The sequence below is a fragment of the Bison bison genome, unplaced genomic scaffold (genome assembly GCF_000754665.1).
Source record: "Bison bison bison isolate TAMUID 2011002044 unplaced genomic scaffold, Bison_UMD1.0 scf7180017864304, whole genome shotgun sequence".
Classification (NCBI taxonomy): Eukaryota; Metazoa; Chordata; class Mammalia; order Artiodactyla; family Bovidae; genus Bison; species Bison bison.
Genome location: NW_011494876.1, coordinates 2,564,174 through 2,581,932, shown reverse-complemented (window position 1 = coordinate 2,581,932; position 17,759 = coordinate 2,564,174). Strand labels below are relative to the sequence as shown.

At 42.0% G+C, this 17,759-nt stretch overlaps 1 protein-coding gene across 1 annotated transcript in view; it reads right to left on the bottom strand.

The window, feature by feature from the left end:
* Positions 1-17,759, bottom strand: part of PRICKLE2 (prickle homolog 2 (Drosophila)) — a 150,164-nt gene that overhangs the window by 93,649 nt on the left and 38,756 nt on the right. The window contains exon 2 of the mRNA XM_010851924.1: positions 4,896-5,079. Within this exon, the coding sequence (XP_010850226.1) occupies positions 4,896-5,039 (144 nt within the window). The 5' untranslated portion in view covers positions 5,040-5,079. The remainder of the gene's footprint in view (positions 1-4,895; positions 5,080-17,759) is intronic.

Sequence of the window (17,759 nt, the reverse complement as noted above, 5' to 3'; positions counted from 1 at the left end):
TTGGAGTGAAACCCCCTAACCATTTTGACAATAACTGCCCCCATCTAAACCTACACTTCCAAACGCCCCCTAGTGGCGAGTGGTGCCACTACAGGTTGGTAACTACTAACAGAGAACTATGCACCTATTCCAAAAGATAATCTGGGTCTAAATACAGAAATTTGGGCTTCCCTGGTAGTTCAGGTGGTAAAGAATCCACCTGCAGTGCAAGAGACCTGGGTTCGATCCCTGGGTTGGAAAGATTGCTTGGAGAAGAAAATGGCTACCCACTCCAGTATTATGGCCTGAAGAATTCCATGGACTGTATAGTTCATGGGGTCACAAAGAATCGGACATGACTGAGCGACTTTCAAATACAGGAAAAAAAAAAAAACAGAAAAAAATGTTCACAATACACGAATTGAAAAAAATTTCAAGATAAATGGATAGCATCATCACATTTTGGTCCAAAACAAAACAGAAATGTAAGCCTATACACATAGATTCTTGTTACATGTATTCCAAATGAAAATGAAAGTGTTAATTGCTCATCATTTTTGACTCTTTGTGACCCCATGGACTGTAGCCTGCTGGGCTCCTCTGTCCATGGGATTCTCCAGGCCAAAATACTGGAGTGGGTTGCCATGCCCTCCTCCGGGGATCTTTCCAACCCAGGGATTGAATCCTCATCTTCTGTGTTTCCAGTACTGCAGGCAGATTCTTCACTGTTTGAGCCACCAGGGAAGCCCACACACATTCCAAAAACGTTGGAAAACAGTTTTCTGTGGTTGGCAGAATTATGAGTGATTTTTATCTGCTTTCTTTCTTCTTTTCTTTCCCTTTTTTCAATAGGCAAAGTCTTCCCCTTATGGAAAGAGAATGCTATCTTGTTTTGGAGAACAAATGGTGATCCACCCAACAACCTGCTCCTCACACCATTTCAATCCTTGTTTTGACTTATCGGGAGGATGAGTACTGGCCTCTGCTCAAGCAGCGTGGGATCACCTTTCTCACTCTGCCAAATACTCAGCCTCGTTTCAAGGCAGCAGCTGTAATACCAGAGGTAGGACCTGGGAGGTACTCAAATAAATGTTTACTCAACTGAGTCATCCTTTTCTTGTCCGGATTGGGCCACGCTTGTGTTGACAGGTCCTCCAGGTTTTAACATTACTTTTACCCAGTGGTTCTCAACCAGGGTGCCCAGCTCATCCCCCAGGGGCAATGAATGGTATTCCGATACGTGTCTGGGTCTGGTCATCCCAATGGAGGGCGTGGTGAGTGCTACTGGCATCAAGTAGGTGGTAGGGGCCAGGGATGCTGCTAACCATCCTATAATGCCCACGACTGCACCAACAGCAACAATCATTCAGCCTAAAATGTCAACTGCACTGAGGTTTAGAAACCCTGCTCACCGTTTTCCTTCCTTACAGCTTGTTAAATAATTTCCAAATTCTTCCTAAAGTATTATCTACTATAAATGTCTCCCCAGAGCAGTTCTAGGAGACAGAGCGCATACAATGACCTGCTGGAGTCTGAAGAGAAATTGGAGCCTTACAGATGACCTCAGATGGGCCATCAGGGAAGACTCTAGTTTTCCGTCCTGCCTCCGCAGGGCTCTCTGCATAATATTAAATGCCTCACCTGGAGCAAGCGGAGACAAAGGATCTTGGCAACCTCTCTGATCAGTTTTCCGTCTGGTCATTAAAAAACACACCTTAGAAGCCTTTCTTTTCCAGCATCAACTGTTATCTTTATGGTTTTTTATACTATTTTAAGAAGGCTGGCTTTTTGCACTTAGTAGATTTTAATAAAATTAACTGCCCATATTCAAGAATACCTCCTTTTCAAAGGGGGGTAGCTTTAATTTCCATTTTCTTTAACTGAAGGCATTTCTCAGAAGAAACAGAATAATAAAGAGTGTCACCCGAAGGTATATTACCAACCTCACAACCAGGGAATGAAATGAAAGGTTTTTAACAAAAATGAAAACACATTACTTGGAACCCTAACTGGTCTTGAGTATTTTGCCCCCAGCACAAAGCATTTTAATATCCACTGTAATTTCTCCTGATAGAAAAATGTTTTTTCTCAAGTCAGAGACAACTAACATCATATTAAATACCAGAATTTTTATTAGTAAGAGGTATCTGGGTCTTAAGTTTTTCTAAAACCTACCAGGCAACCTTTGAAAAAAAATCTTTAAACCTATAATCAGTTCCATAAGTAATAGACTTTCAAAGATCTTGTAATTTAAAAATCTGAGGACTATTTTTTTCAAGCAAGATGATCCCCTGAAACACCTTTAATGCAGATTCATATTTTATTAGGCAAATATAGAGCCCTTCAAATAGCTTGAAAAGATAGTCTCTCTCTGGAGAACAATTTCCTCTCTAATCATCTGTGTCATATAGGTCTGAGTAAGTGTTGTGAATAGAGAAAACCGTTTGAAGAAAAATACAATTACAAGAGACGGGAATACTCTGTCATGTGACATAATTCAAACCACTGATTTAATAGCATTAATCATTTTCTTTCAAAACAAATCAAAGAAAGATGTTTTATGTTCCCCAAAGATATTCACTTTTGATGAAGCAAGTGGCCTTCAAAAATACGTAAGCAATCATTTTTAGAATTGATGGATGTCACCAAGCCCCTTAACTTTGGCAACTGTCTGTTCTCTTAGGTCAGTAGAAAATGTTCTCTGAATCTGGACATCACAGAATGATACTTAATGGCCTTAGAAAAGAATCTACCTAAGCAGGGAACTGAAAATAGCTTAACTTTGGAATTTCAGAGCCCAGTTCAGCAGGAAGCAACATGAACAAAAGAAGGGTGGGTCTCTTGGAAGCTGCTGGAAATGAGGTTAGCAAGAAAAACGAAACAGGCTCACAGATGTACCAAGGTGTGAAAACTCACTGCTCAAGTACTGGCAGTAGAAGGTGATGTCAAATACAGATATTTAGTCACCCACCACCTCATCTGAGTTTCCAGACAAACTCAATCAAATATTCTCTTTCTTCTTCAACTTATTAATAATACAGTCTTTACTGAAACGGAAGAAAATAAAGATTTAACCTTAATATACAAACTGGGAAAAAACTTCTATGCGTGCTAAGTCTCTCCAATCGCGTCCAACTCTTTGTGACCCTACGGACTGTAGCCCTCCAGGCCCCTTCCGGCATCTCTGTCCATGGGACTTCCCAGACAAGAATACTGGAGTGGGTTGTTGCCATTTCCTCCTCCAGGGGATCTTCTCAACCCAGGGATCGAACCCATGACTCATGTCTCCCTGTATTGGCATGTGGTTTCTTTAACATAAGTGCCACCTGGGAAGCCCCTGGGAGAAAACATTCTTATTTATTTCTGCTGATAACCCAACACAGAATTCCTTTCAATTCTCACAGAGATTATTTTCTGTGAAAGTTTCTATTCTAAGACATTTTCATCCTAGTAAGAATTAGAATAGAATTCACAAAACTCAAATGCCTATAGGGTATAGGAAGATGAACACAAAAGGATGAAATGGGCTTAGTCATGACCACGCTGACCTGGAGATTCACTCTTTTGAAACTCTGGAAAGAATGTCTCGCACTCAAATCAATGGCCTGCACACCAATCCTTGAGAAAGTAAGATTTCAGATTCTACTGAAAGTAAGATTCCAGATTCTCAAAATTTCAAGATCTAAATATCAACTTTAAAATTAAAATTTTTTAAGTACGAGCAGTTTCTAAGTATTAGTGACTAATTAAAATTTTAAACAATCCTTTGCTGGTTAAACAAATCCTGGCTGTGTGCGTGCGATTCCATCTGTCAAATGACAACCTCATTATTGGAAGAAGGAAAATGAGAAATGGCTAACCAAGATGTTATCAGGGTCCTATCCTCAAGTTCTTGGTGAATTTTTGGGTCTTCTCTCATCATAAAGAACTTTTTCTAAGAGCATCACATCTAAAGTTCCAGAGTTAAAACCTTTTAGGGCTTTTTAAGCTTTACAGCATTGCCAGACACATGGAAAGAACCTTTCTACGTGAGAGGAAGGGAATAGTGGTCAAACACTGAAGGCTGTGATAAACCTGTCTCTCAAAAATGCACAAGGAGGGTCATGAAAGTATCCAGCTTATGGTGGCGGGGTCAGGGGGGCGGGGGGTGGCTTCTAAACCAACAGGAGGGTGGAACAGGAGAAAATTCCAAAGACCAAGAAATGCAAAGCGAAGGTTGTATATGACTGAGAGAAATGCAGTGACACAGAAAGAAACCAAGTTCATCTAACCAAGCCAGCAGTATTTATCGCCTGTGGGCAGTGCCAAAATGTTTCAGGAAGTGCCAGTGTCTTTCTCTGTCAAGCTGGGCCAAACTTTTCAGCGCAGCATCAGATCACTATGTAAATCCTCATTTCCTTACTCTCCTTTACAAAGAATCTTAACAGTAAGATTGATGGCCAATGCAGGACACCCCTTCCCTCTCCAAAAATGCAGTTTCATTACCTAATGTTTCTAGACCTTTCTAGAAAATCTTTTGGTAACAGCTTCAATGGAAATGGAGAATGAATTAGCGCAGTTTCATTTCTCTTCCTGGTTTCTCACTGGGGACCCAGATGTCTTCATCCGTACAGCAACATCTTCTCAGACTCAGCAAAGTCAGCTCTTCCTTCTGAACCGGAATGAGCAACGACGGCCGAGATCAAGGGAAAAGCCAACCCCATGACTGCCCTTCCGTCAAGAGTGGTATCTCTGGGACTTCCTTGGTAGGCCTGAGGCTAAGACTCTGCACTCCCGGTGCAGGCAGCCAGGGGTCAATTCTTGCTCAGAGAACTAGGTTCCACGTGCTGCAACTAAGAGTTCATGCCACAACTGAGACCCAGTGCAGCCAAATACATAAATATTTAAAAGAAGAAGAAGAAGAGAAAGAATGGTACCTGTTCAGGCTTCAGTCCTGGGGGAACCCAGGCGTACTCCTCCAGGGCACAGCCTGAGTCATCGTCTGAGGTCGAGTTCCTCTGGAAGTCAAACATGAGTTTGCTGACGGTCTTCTCCATCGCCAGGGGCATCGCCGTCACCATGTGCTCCTCCTGAGGGCACTTGCAGTGCAGGCAGATCTTCCTGCAAGCAGCGAAGGCAGGAGGTGAGAAGAAAGGCAAAAGAGACCATTTTTCCACTTGGCCTGCCACACTCCAGCCCTTGGATCCCAAACCATAAACACATTCCTTGGCAACTGGCTTTTGGCAAAAGCATCTAAAGGAGTGTTCCACACCCGCCTGTCTTTGTAGAAGGCGTGGCCCTGAGTACCTGCAAAGCCCCTGAACAGTCAGAGGCCACCAGGTAAGCATGCTAAGGACATTTAAACATGGATGCCGACCTCTTCTAAATCAGTATCCCAAGAGGCAAGTCAAAATACCTTTTATTTTACTAGGTAGAACACTGGATATGCACCATGACCACAATTTCCTTGACTGGAATAGTAATTAAATATATACCATACATAGTCAGACCAGAAATATTACCAGGAGATTTAACAAATACTGACAACATTCCATTTTTATAAAAAGTTTCCAGACCTTAGGAAAAGAAAGTGATTTTAAAAATAACTGCAGGTGAGATTTTCTTTAAGAAGAGTAAAAATAGGTTTTTTTCCCCACAAAACAAATCTGACCCTAAGATCGCCTGGGAAAGACATTTTCATCTCCACTGAAGATCCTTGTGGGTTTGAAATTCTAATCAGAAACCCCAAATTACCCCACATTTGTAGCTGTTTTTTTAATGTACAAGAGCAATATGCATGTGAATTATTTCAAAAGATAGCAGCCAAAGACACAATTCTCTCCCCTAAATTGAACATTTCTCTTTTAAGATTACCATCTGTTCCCTTTTCCATGGCTACAAAAATGATGAAGCAATAAAAACGTTGATGTCAGCAACACAAAAGCACTTTTAGCTTCCACCAGTGAAATAAAAAGTAAAAAGAGAGGAAAAAAGTAAAGGAGGAAAAAGATTTAAAGAAAATAAGCTGTTCTACCTGCACTCTGACCTTTAGAATTAGTTTCAGGAGCACCTTATAAAAGTGATGAGACGGCCCAGAATTCTAATCCCCATGTGCCTGAATTTTTCGACAAAAGCTTTGTGAAGATGTAATTCACATACCATAAAATTCGGCATTTTAGAGTGTACAATTCACTGGTTTTTAATATATTTATAGAGATGTGAAAGCACCACCATTATCTAATTTTAAACCATTTTCTTCACCCTCCAAAGAAACTCCAAGCGCATTATTAGCAGTAACTTCTCAGCCTCCCCTCCCCCTGGGCCCTGACAACCACTAATCTATTTCCTGTCTTTAAGGTTTTAGTTGTTCTGGAAATTTCTGGAAATTTCACATAAATGGAATCTTACTACAAATAGTCTTATCATATACATAAATGGAATTTTACTAGATACAGGCTTCTTACACATAGCAGGATGTTTTTAAGATAAACTCATGCAGAAGCACATGTCAATCTTTCATTTCCTGCATTATAATACTCCATTATACAGGTATACTGCACTTTGTTTATCCATTCATCAGTCAGTAGACATTTGGACTGTTACCACTTTTCGCTGCTTCTGAATAATGCTACTCTATTTATGTGCAAGTTCTCTATATGTTTTCAATTCTCTTGGGTACTTACCTAGGACTGGAATTGCTGAATCATACAGTAACTTTATGTTTAACATTTTGAGGAACTGCCGAATTATTTTTCAAAATATCTACATCTTTTTACATTCCCACCATTAATGAATGAGTGCTCCATTTTCTCCACATTTTTGTCATGTCACACTTGTCGTTGTCTTTCTCTGTGATTGTTGCCTAGTGGGTGCGAAGTGGTATCTTCCCAAAAAGGCTTTGGTTTGTACTTCCTTAATGACTCACGAGGTTACACTTCCTTTTATGTGACTGTATATCTTATGGGAGAAATGTCTATCACATCTTTAGTTCATTTAAAATTGTCTTTTTATTGTTGAAATGGAAGAATTCTTTATATACTTTTTGGATACAAGTCCTTATCAGATAACATGCTTTGTAAAAATTTTCTCTCATTTGTGGACTGTCTTCCCTTTATGATGAAGTCCTTTGAAACACCTAAGTTTTTGATTTTGAGGAAGTCCATTTTTTCCCCCCCGTTGTTCTTTCTGCTTTTGGTATCATATTTAAGGAATCTAAGGTCATAAGATTTACTCTTGTATTTTCACCCAAGAATTATATGGTTTTAGTTCTTATTTATGGGTCTATGACCCATTTTGAGGTGCTTTTCATATATGGTATGAAATAGGAATCCAAATTCATCCTTGTGTGGCTATCTAAGTGTCCCAGCACCATTCAATTCACTTGCATTGACCCTTGTCAAAAATCAGTTGACCGTAAGTATAAGGATTTATTCTGGACTCTCAACTCAATTTCATTTCATATTTTGGTCTATATGTCTCTTCTTATACGAGTACCATACTGTCTTAATTACTGCTCTTTTATAGTAAGTTTTGAAATTGTGTAGTGTGAGTCCTCCAATTTTATTCTTTTAAACATTTTTTTTTTTTACCTTTTGTGGGCCCCTGACATTTGCACTATTAACTATAAATTTTAGGGTTATCTTGCCAATTTTTGAAAAAATTTAAGTTCGGATTTTGACAGGCACTGTGATGAATCTTTAATTTGGAGGGTACTGCTATCTTAACAATATTAAGTCTCCCAATCCATGAACAAAGAATGTCTTTCTATTTATTTCCATTTTTTTGAATGTGTGTATTCCTTAGGACTTTCTATATACAAGATCACGTCATCTGTGAATAGAGATCGTTGTACTCCTTCCTTTTCAATCTAATGCCTATTTTTTTCTTTATCCTGTCTTATGCCTTACCTAGGTCCTCCAGCGATCCTAAGTTGCAAATGTCTAAGTTGCTCTTTGTCTTGTTCCTGACCATAAGAAAAAGCAACCAACGCTTCACCATCAAGTATTACATAATTGTGGGGTTTTAGGGTAACTTTTCTTCAGTAAGTTGAAGAAGTTTTCATCTATGATAGTCATTGAGAATTTTTAATCAACAAAGGGTGTTCCATTTTGTCAAATGCTTTTTTTTTGCATCTACGGAGATGATCAGTCAGGGGGTTTTTTGGGTCCCTATTCTTTTAATGGCCTGAATTTTGATACCAAAATGTACTTGAAGAAACGAAATCAGTTTTGTCCAGCCAAGGGAGGCTTGTCAGATTCTTCTACTTCCTGCTTTTCATCTGACTGAACACATACATTAAAAGAAGGCACACTGGGATCTGGTTTGCATCTCCAAACTCAGAGAAGTTTTATCCAAATCCTGGCTGTTGCGTTTAAAAATAGTTTGAGCTCATTTTAACAGTAACTCATTAATTAATCACCTACTGTAAAGAAGTCAGGGGTCTCGGGAAGCAGTCAAGGTTGTCTCCCGCCCCCCGCCAGAACTTTTTATGTCAGTGTATGACTTAAGGGGAAAAAAGTCTCCCTATGTTTAACTAAGTCTAGGAAGCTCTTTGGTGACTAATGGTTTACTAGCAAGTCACACTTTTAGAACAAAATGTAGAGATATTTTTTTCTAAATTCAGTCTCTAGAATATTCATCAATGAAACTCATTTATTCAGCAAGGCCGGGAAGAGCATACTTTTTAATGCTGGACAGACATAGTCTAATGAACAGAAGCTCCAGAAGAAGGAACAAAGACAAAAGCCAAACAGAATTAAAGAACCAGATCCGTAATGAGTCTCACTGAATAGAAGCCTGAACAGAGGAGAAAGAGGAGAGGGCTAAGTGTCCTCTTTAGTCATTTCACAAGTAACCGCCAAGTACCTACCATCTGCCAGGCACTGCTCTAGACACTAGCGACATCCAAGCAAAAGAAACAAAGATCCCTCCCCTCACAGAATCTATATACTCAGAGGGGGAGAAACATACAATAAACAAAAAAACCCAACATATCATTCAATCAAGTAGTACATTAAAGCTGCTCAGTGCAATGCAAAGCTAGAATGGTGAGGCAAAATGAGGGCAAGCAGGGCTTGGCTGAGGGCACACAGCATATCACTTGCTTCCACCTGACACCTGTGAGCTCAGATTTGCACACCAGTCCTCCAAGAGAGGAACTATCACCTCCACCTTCCAGAGAAGAAAACAAAGCAGAACAGAGATGCAAAGTAGGATCCATCTGACCCCCAAACCCTATTAATACCCTATGAAAGGCATACCTCATTCCCACCAGAGAGCAGCCTTTCACTCAACAACAAACACATTCAGAAAAATCAAAACCAAACAGGAAAAACAGGAGGAGGAAAAGAAACACCACCAAAGAAAGGTAAATCAAAACCATCAGGACCTTATGTATTTTCCCCGTTAGCTGTCTGCCTTCCATTCCTCATTTATAATTAACAGGCACTGCTGTGGCAAGGCATTTTTATTTGCAAAGAATTTTTAACCTTTGAGCGCTTCCATGACAGCCTTTGGAGGGACTAATTTAATAACTCCTGTTTACAAATGAGCAACGGCAAGGCCTAGATGCTGAGAAAGGCGCGGAGGGTCAGAGGTAAAGCCAAGAGGATTTCTCTGGATTCTCACGTCTTTCTCTCCCTCTTGGCAAAATGCACGCAACACCTAAGAGCTCTCGCTTTCAACACACTGATTAAAGCTTTTCAGGAGTGCGTGGGGAAATATATGATTTGGTTTTGGTTTTTTCTTTTTTAAATAGACATTTATGAAGATAGAATCTGCTAGTAAAGCAGAATTTCATTTAAAAAAAAATCATACAAAGCGTGCATTGGTTTCATTCTGTCAGAGTTGACATTCTACCTGTACATAATTGGGTTTGTGAATGACAGGTTTCCAAGGAATAAGGCATGATTCAGAGAGCAGAGCTCCTGCATCCTCCGTTCTCCCTCCGTCTACCCAGCAACAACCCTCGCCACCACCCTCACCCCCCCACCTAAAGTTGCAGCTATGAATTCATTCGCTTTCATATTCAGAAGCTACAACTGGCTCTTCCATGACATACCCAAGACCAGCAGATGAAGGCTCTCCTTTCAACTGTCTCAAAGAACTCTGGTCATCTGCATCAGTGACCAAATCATTTGCAAAATGCCTAATGATTTATACCAATGAACCCACCGACCATGATGCAAAAGAATTCGTTATAAATGGATCGGGGGTGTTTGTCTGTTGGGGGGCTGTGTCTCATCTTTGAGACATTGACAGGTTATTTACAACACTGAACCCTGAACCACAATGTCTCCTTTTGTGTGAGAAGTGATAGGATGAAGGCAAAAAAGGAGTCTTCATTGTCACATGATGCTGACAAGTTCAAGTTGTAGACTGCAGGATTCTAGGTTTGGATAGGATTGGAAATATCATTAAGTCTTTCCCCTGTCCCCCTTCCCCTTTCCCTTCTCTTTTTCATCCTTCCTTTTTTTTTTTTTTTTAAGGAGAGGAAAATATTTTTTTGCAAGAGAACTCCTATGTGGAAACTCATTATATAAAACAGAGCTGCCCAAGTCCATGAGACAGCAGGAGGTCCTGGGCTCAACTTCTCTTAAGCTCCACCTTCTCCTAAACTTCAGGACCATTTTCATGGTCCTAACATCTCAAGGGTTCCAAAGACTCAGATCTGGAAACGAGCATACTTCCAAGGACAGCTCAAGGTCATTTCTAGTATTATCAGAATATGAAGTAGGTGCCCAATAATTTGAGAGATGGCAGAAAGACAAAAAAAAAAAAAAACAGAGGCTGTTGGATGACTTTTAAGAGACAGATAATTCTTTATCATCAAACTCTGCAGATAATGATGATTCTCGTCATGGGAAATTGTATGCCCTGTTTCTAAGACATTACATGGAGATGCCTAGGGTGTAGAGATGTACCCCCATGACTGATTTGACAAGTCTGACACAGGGCCCTGGAAGTGCATTTTCACCAGCATTCCATGTCATTCCAATCTGACATGCACTTGGAGGACATGCTTCTGGAACAATCCTCCCAGTTAAAAGGGGGCACCTGAGTCAGAGGTTGGTCTGGAAACTGGCGTGTTCTACCAACATTTCCAATGGTCTCAGGGCATCTATGCCAACTGTCCTGACTATGATGTATTAAACTTGTGTATCACTAAGTCCACTCAGTCACTCAGTCACTAAGTGACTGTATCACTAAGTCACTCAGCTGGGCACCACTGGGGCATGTGTGTGAAAACACGCTGGTGAGAGGCAGGACTGTATCAGTCATCAAACAGTGCCTCTCACTGCCAGCCTGCCATCTATCCTGCCTTCTTCCTTCCCTGTGGTATGGGCTTCCCTGTGCCAAGTTCATGGTCAGACAGGTTCAGGTCACTTTTATGCACAGGGTCAGACTGGCAGGGTCAGCAGACGGGGCAGACTGCTTAAAGTGTGGCTCAGTCCCAACAATCAAGTGGGGGATAAGGAACGCACAGTTCTGGGCTCAATACAGCAATGCCTCAGGCAGCTGAGATCAGGTGTGGGAAAAGATACTTTTGTTGAAGACAGAGGGCTATGGAAAGCAACTAGACTCCAATAAAAATTAATAATAAAAAAAAAAATACAGAGGGCTAAAATACCCCAAAGGCCTCCAAAGCTTTTTGCTAATTAACAGATGTGTCCTTGGTATTTAAATTCTTCCATGACTTCAGCTCACTAAAGGCATAAGAATCACTCCTTTTACTTTTAACCAGAGGAAAAGAGTAAGCCTTTTTCTCCTTATCGTAATTTAATGTTACTGCCCCCTTATCATAAAAAGAAAAGCAACATATAATGTATGTAGAAAAGAATCAGGAATTACAGATAAGCAAGAAGAAGAAAAAAATAATTCAAACATTCACAATCCCAGAGATAATCACTGCTGAACAGAAACAGATGTGGGCCCTCTTTTCCTCTCATGTGAAGGAACTGGAGACTAGATTTCATTTATGTGTGCGCGCTATCAGGGAGTACCGAGAGACAAGACTCTGGCCTGAAATAAAAAGACATGAGCCAGAGCCACCCACACATGGACACACAACACTCTCAGCAAAAAGATGTGCATTCTTCAATCCAGATAAGTGGGTTTGCTCTGATCTGGTGCCCTGTAGCAGGATCAGAGACTTTATGTACATAGTCTAGAGAACACCAGGCAACGTGGGAACTGCGTACATACTTAAGGGCATCCCAGAGTTAAGCTGGGTCCCTCAGATAGATAGAAAAGAAAAATCTGAAAACTGGATTTCAACAGCTATCAACTTTCAATTTGCTGTGCAACTAGGGAGAGATGGGTCATGGATAATCTAAAACCACTAAGCCTTGGCTCTGAATTGTGTCTTTGTGTATCGGTCACAGACTCTCAATGGTGCGGTAACTGACATCACTGCAAGCCACCTAAAGGGTCTGTCTTGGGCAGGCCGGACTTCTGGGGGGCTGGGTAGGAGCCTGGCTTCCTCAGTCCACTCTGCTGCTCCATTCCCTCAAGTTCCCTATAAAAACATCCAGCTTTTCACATGCATGCAAAACACTGACCTAAGAGGAGCCAAAACTTATTCTGAGTTTCCTACCTTTGGGAACAGCTTTCCCACCTTATCTGTTTGACCAAGAAAACAGGTAAATACATGTTTTGAGTGAAGAGAGATTTTATTAGGCTGCAGGCTGCCTCGATGTAAGGAATGAAAAGAAGTGGGCACTCGTAGCAGAAAAGCCATTACCGTGCTGTGTAAGCGAGCCGGTAAGAACCACAAGTGGAGTCTGCTTGCTTTCACTTAGTGCTCAGAGGACTTCCCTGGTGGTGCAGTGGTGAAGAATACACCTGCCAATGCAGGAGACACAGGTTCGGTGTCTGGTCCGGGGAGATTCCACATGCTACAGGGCAACGAAGGCTGTGCACCGCCAACTGCTGAAGCCAGTGTGCTAAAAGCCACCGCAGTCAGAAGTCCACAAACTGCAGATAGAGACTAGCCCCTGTTCACTACAACTAGAGAAAAGTCCAAATGCAGGCACAAAGACCCAGCAAGGCCAAAGAAAATAACTACATAAAAAACAAGAACAACAACACAAAAACAACAAAAAAGAGTTTTTTAGAAAAATGGGTATCACTGAGATACTCCCATGATGAGTAAATCAGAATTGTCAAAACTGAGTTATCACCAAGCACGTTAGCTGTTCCCCTCCAAAACTGCCTGAGTCACATGATCACAGGGCCCATATGACAAGGCTTTAGCTCCCTCCTTCCAAGCGCTGCACAAAAACACAAGTCGAGGGTCAGAAAGACAGGAAGGCAGGCAGGTCAGAAATAGGCTTGTGAAGGCTGGTTTGAAACGAAATGAGATGAGGATGTTCCAAGAGGGGGAAACATGTCCCGAAAGGATTGAGGACTCCATGGGACAAGTCTGACCTCCAGGGCCTTGACTCCAGTATGTGCTTGGGAACTGGGGGATGGCAGGGAAAGGTTTTCTAATATATTTCTAATGTTTATGCAATTTCTTACATTTACAAAAGGTTTATAACAGTCATTTTGTTCCATAGTTTATCATCACCTTTATTCCTTCTCAGCTGCCCTATAAAGTTGACATTTGTATCCGTTTCACACACATGATCCTACAAACTCATAAGCAACTTAACTGAAGTCACACAGATTAGAACCTACGTTTTCCAACTCCAAGACCAAAGCTCTTTCTATCACTTTTTAGGACAGTGGTCAAATCTTCCTTCTGTTCTGTGCGCATCTTCCCATCCTTCTCATTATCTGTCCAACCATTCAAGCAAACAGTGATGGAGCATCTACTGGTGCTAGGCCTTGTACAGAGATGCTGGGATTCAGACAGTATCTCTAACCTCAAGGGGCTTCAAGTCAAGTGAGGAAGAGAGACAACAGTCAGGTCAACACATAGATAAACGTGCCACTTACAGAGTGCAGTGACTGTCATGATGGAAGCAAACAAGGAGATGAGAGAGGGGCCAAGGATGGATCAGGACAGGCCTCCCCACTAAAATGACACATGAGTTGTGATCACAAGATGGAGGAGGAGCCAGCTCTGGGGAAGACCAGGGAGAGTTCTCCAGGCAGAGGAAAGGCAAGCAGAGGCTGTGGCATGGCGAAGGGTATGGAGTGAATGTCTCAGGAGGCCATGTGTGACCTCTCCTCCTCCACCACTGTCGGCATGGATGGTGGTGACCAAGGCGGCTGAGCCCCTGCCTGTACCGAAGCACTGTGATTTGGGGGAAGAGGCCATCTTAGTGCGTTGAAGGAAAGCTCTTCCTTTCTCCTGAATTCTCTTCGCCTTGGAATTCCTATCTCCCTGTCTTGATACCCAGACGTCAGCATATCCTGTTATTTGCAGCCTCAATGGCTCCTTCACCCCCCCATCTCCCCAGCCACAATACTGTGTTTTTCCTCTTTCTTGAAACACTCAGTCTGACTGAGGGACCCAGGCATGAACCTTGACACTTGCCATGTCTGGAAGCAAGATTTCTATCTCTGTGAGAAAGGAAGAACGGTTTCCTAATCAACACAGAAGCTCAAGGGCGGAGACCGTGACAGGGCCAGCTGGGTACGAGGCTGGTGCGAGTGCAGAGCCAAAACCCGCTGTCTGGCCCATCATACTCCCTGCCCTCTGTCTGGGCTCCAGCGGCTCTGGCCATCTGCACCAAGAGGAGATTATCCCTGCCAGGCGCTGCCCAACTTGGTACAGGATCATTTTTAGTGGCAGTTGTTTCCTCTAATACGTCAATTCATATTTCCATGAAGAAACATACATGGTGCCCTACTTTGGACTAATTTATCTTGGAATTTTTAGGCAGTGGAAACATTTTTTTTTTCTTTTAAATTAAGCCTCCTGGATGCCTTTTTGTATTATGAGTATCTCTGACCATAAAGAATATAACGTAACATAACCATAAAGAACATAAAGAAGGTTGGGAGGTGATCCCCAAGCTCCTGAGAAGGAACTGCAGAAGGGATGCAGGGCAGAGAACGATGCCAACACATGGAGGGGTGATGGGCAGCTGCAGCTCTGGGCAACTGTGACTCATTTAGTGGAGAAGCTGTGGAAAATGGTCTAGAACATTCCTCACAGATGTCTTCCTATTAGAGAATCAAAGAGGCAGGGGTACTCACCCCCCACCCAATTCCCAACAGTCATTGGGTGAGAATTACACTTGGGCCCCTGTGGTGCACCCCACATGCAAAACAGGCAAGCTAGAGAGTGATAGTTCCTTTGGATGGAGGAACCATGGGTCAGAGGACTCTGAGAAGGTGAATGCCCAGGGGGAAGAGGGGACTGTCCCAAGTCTCTGCTGCAGGCGGCTTCATTTATTAAACAACTAATCACTGTACATCTACTATATACTATGCATTCTGGTGGGTATTGTGAGGGATTAAAACAAAATAGTAAGAAGCCCTTGTGTGACTAGGACACAAAAATATAGTCACAGAGAGCTAGATTATAAATTTCAAAGTTCTTGTGAGGTTACTTAAGAGAAGGTGCTTATCTAGGAGACAGATGCTGAAAAATACACAGGTCAAGGATTATGCTTGTCATTTACTTTCAAAGGGTTGAGCAAAAATAAGAAAATATGTGCATGCATTGTGTGCCTGTGCATGCAAAAAAGAGAAAGAGGGAGGGCGGGGGGAACAAGCAGCACAAAAGTGCCAAATGTTAGCAACAGACCTTTCTAGAAGGCTATCTGGAAGTTCATCATGCTATTCTTGTTAACTGTATACAACACTGCAGTTTTTCAAAATAAGTTTTGAAACACAGAAATAAAAAATTGAACGGTTTTGTGACTTTGTTGTTAGGTCAGTTATTAATAGAACACCTAGCACATGCTGGGCACTGGATACCATCTTGCTGAGTAGGAGGGTGCTAGGCAGAAAGAGAAAGAAGGAGTACTCCTGACAGGTGGATAAAGGCATGCAGGTAAGAGAGATCAAGGTGCTATCAAGACACTGAGAGGAGTCTAAGATGGTGACAAGTCAGCAGGTGCAAGAGTACACATGCAACCCAAGTGAAGGAGTTTTCACTTTACTGTAAACATGTTCACAGGCCAGTGAGAAATCTGCCGACCAAACACACAGCTAGCTAATTCAGCATCATGATGAGTACTAAGAGCGAACCCTCAAGGGAAAGAGCTTGGCCACTGATGGTGTCTCCATGGCAACACTGCTACCTGCATCACTGCATCCGTTAGGAAAGGCTGTGAGTGCCTAGAGAAGCTCTGATTTCCTGAGCTGCGTTCAGACCCACCGCCTTCCTAAGAAGCAACCAGAGAGATGGAATGGTTATGCCTGGACCAGTTCCTCCATTTCACTTGGTCCATATGTTCTGTGATTTTATGGCATGTACGTTTTTCCTTCATTGGGTGCTGAGCAGATCCAGTTCCAAGAGCTCCTCTCCAGATGAGTCCCTCAGGGGAACAGTTTCTGAGGAAATGACTACACATTGTAACACTACAATTGTAACACTCCTCACCTCCTGACTTCAAAATGAGAATTGTAAGACTCCACAAAACACCTCTCCGTTTGCTTTTCTTTTCCATGCCACCTGCCAAAGGGCTTGTTCAGTCACTACCTCCTGTGTAGAAGAAGTTGGCTAACCCCATGGAGACCAAATCTGAAGCATTAAATGTCCCCTAAGTACTCAAAAATAGCATACTGTGACCGTGCAGTGAATTAAGATCTTGGAGGCACAGTGCCTTGGGTTCAAACCCTATCTCTGCCACTTCACTGAGTGGCTGTTAGGATTAAATAATACCTACAAGTGAAAGTGAAGTCGCTCAGTTGTGTCTGACTCTTAGCGACCCCATGGACTGCAGCCCACCTGGCTCCTCTGTCCATGGGATTTTCCAGGCAAGAGTACTGGAGTGGGGTGCCATTGTATTAAATAATACAGCTGGTATTTAATAATACCTTCACTATGCTGGCTATAGTGAAATCTGACTGGGCCAGTTTGCTAGGCCCTGTGCTATGTGTAGGGACAAAAAGTAAAACAAGTCAATAAAAATAGTCATGGTTCTTGTTTGCTAGAAGTTGATCTAGCCCCTACTAATATATTTTAGTTGGGATGGAAACAGATCAATGGAAAACAGATGGGTGGCAAACAAATCACTTCTGTAAGTCTTTATTAAACACCTAATATATACTTGAAGGTGTGCTGGACTGACGAAGGGAATTTGATTACCGTCTTTACCTAAGGCTTACTTATTTTACCATGCTTTTAACACTTCAAGGTCACAAAGATGACCTTAGTTTCTTACCAAGATACAATAAGGTAAACAGGCTTGGATAATGACCCTGGGACTAATCAAACACTTCTGAGCTTCCCATGCACTTTCAATTCGGGGAACTCTGTGAACTGCCAAAAATATCTACCAAGGTTCATCAGAGGAAGGGTTATTATTGCCATTTCACAGAAGGAGAAGGTGGTGCTTGGAGAAGTCAAGCACTGTGGCCGTTATTATTAAGCGTGCTGTGTCTAGAATGCCAAATCTTCTACTTTTCACCCTGAAGCAGGGCACATTGAGTCAGTTTGGTTCCAATTCTGGGGTGTGCTGTTTCTAACTTTCCTTTTGAAAAGGACATTTTTGGAGGGTACGCCAGGCTCTGTGCAAAACACTTTCCACGCGTTCTTGACTTTATCCTCACAGTACAGTAAGAGACGGAAATCAGTAATATCTTCCTCATTTTACAGATGGGGAAAACCAAGGCCCAAAGTGTTTCTGAAACTCACTTATGCTCCCACAGCCGAGAGACTACGAAACTGGAAACGC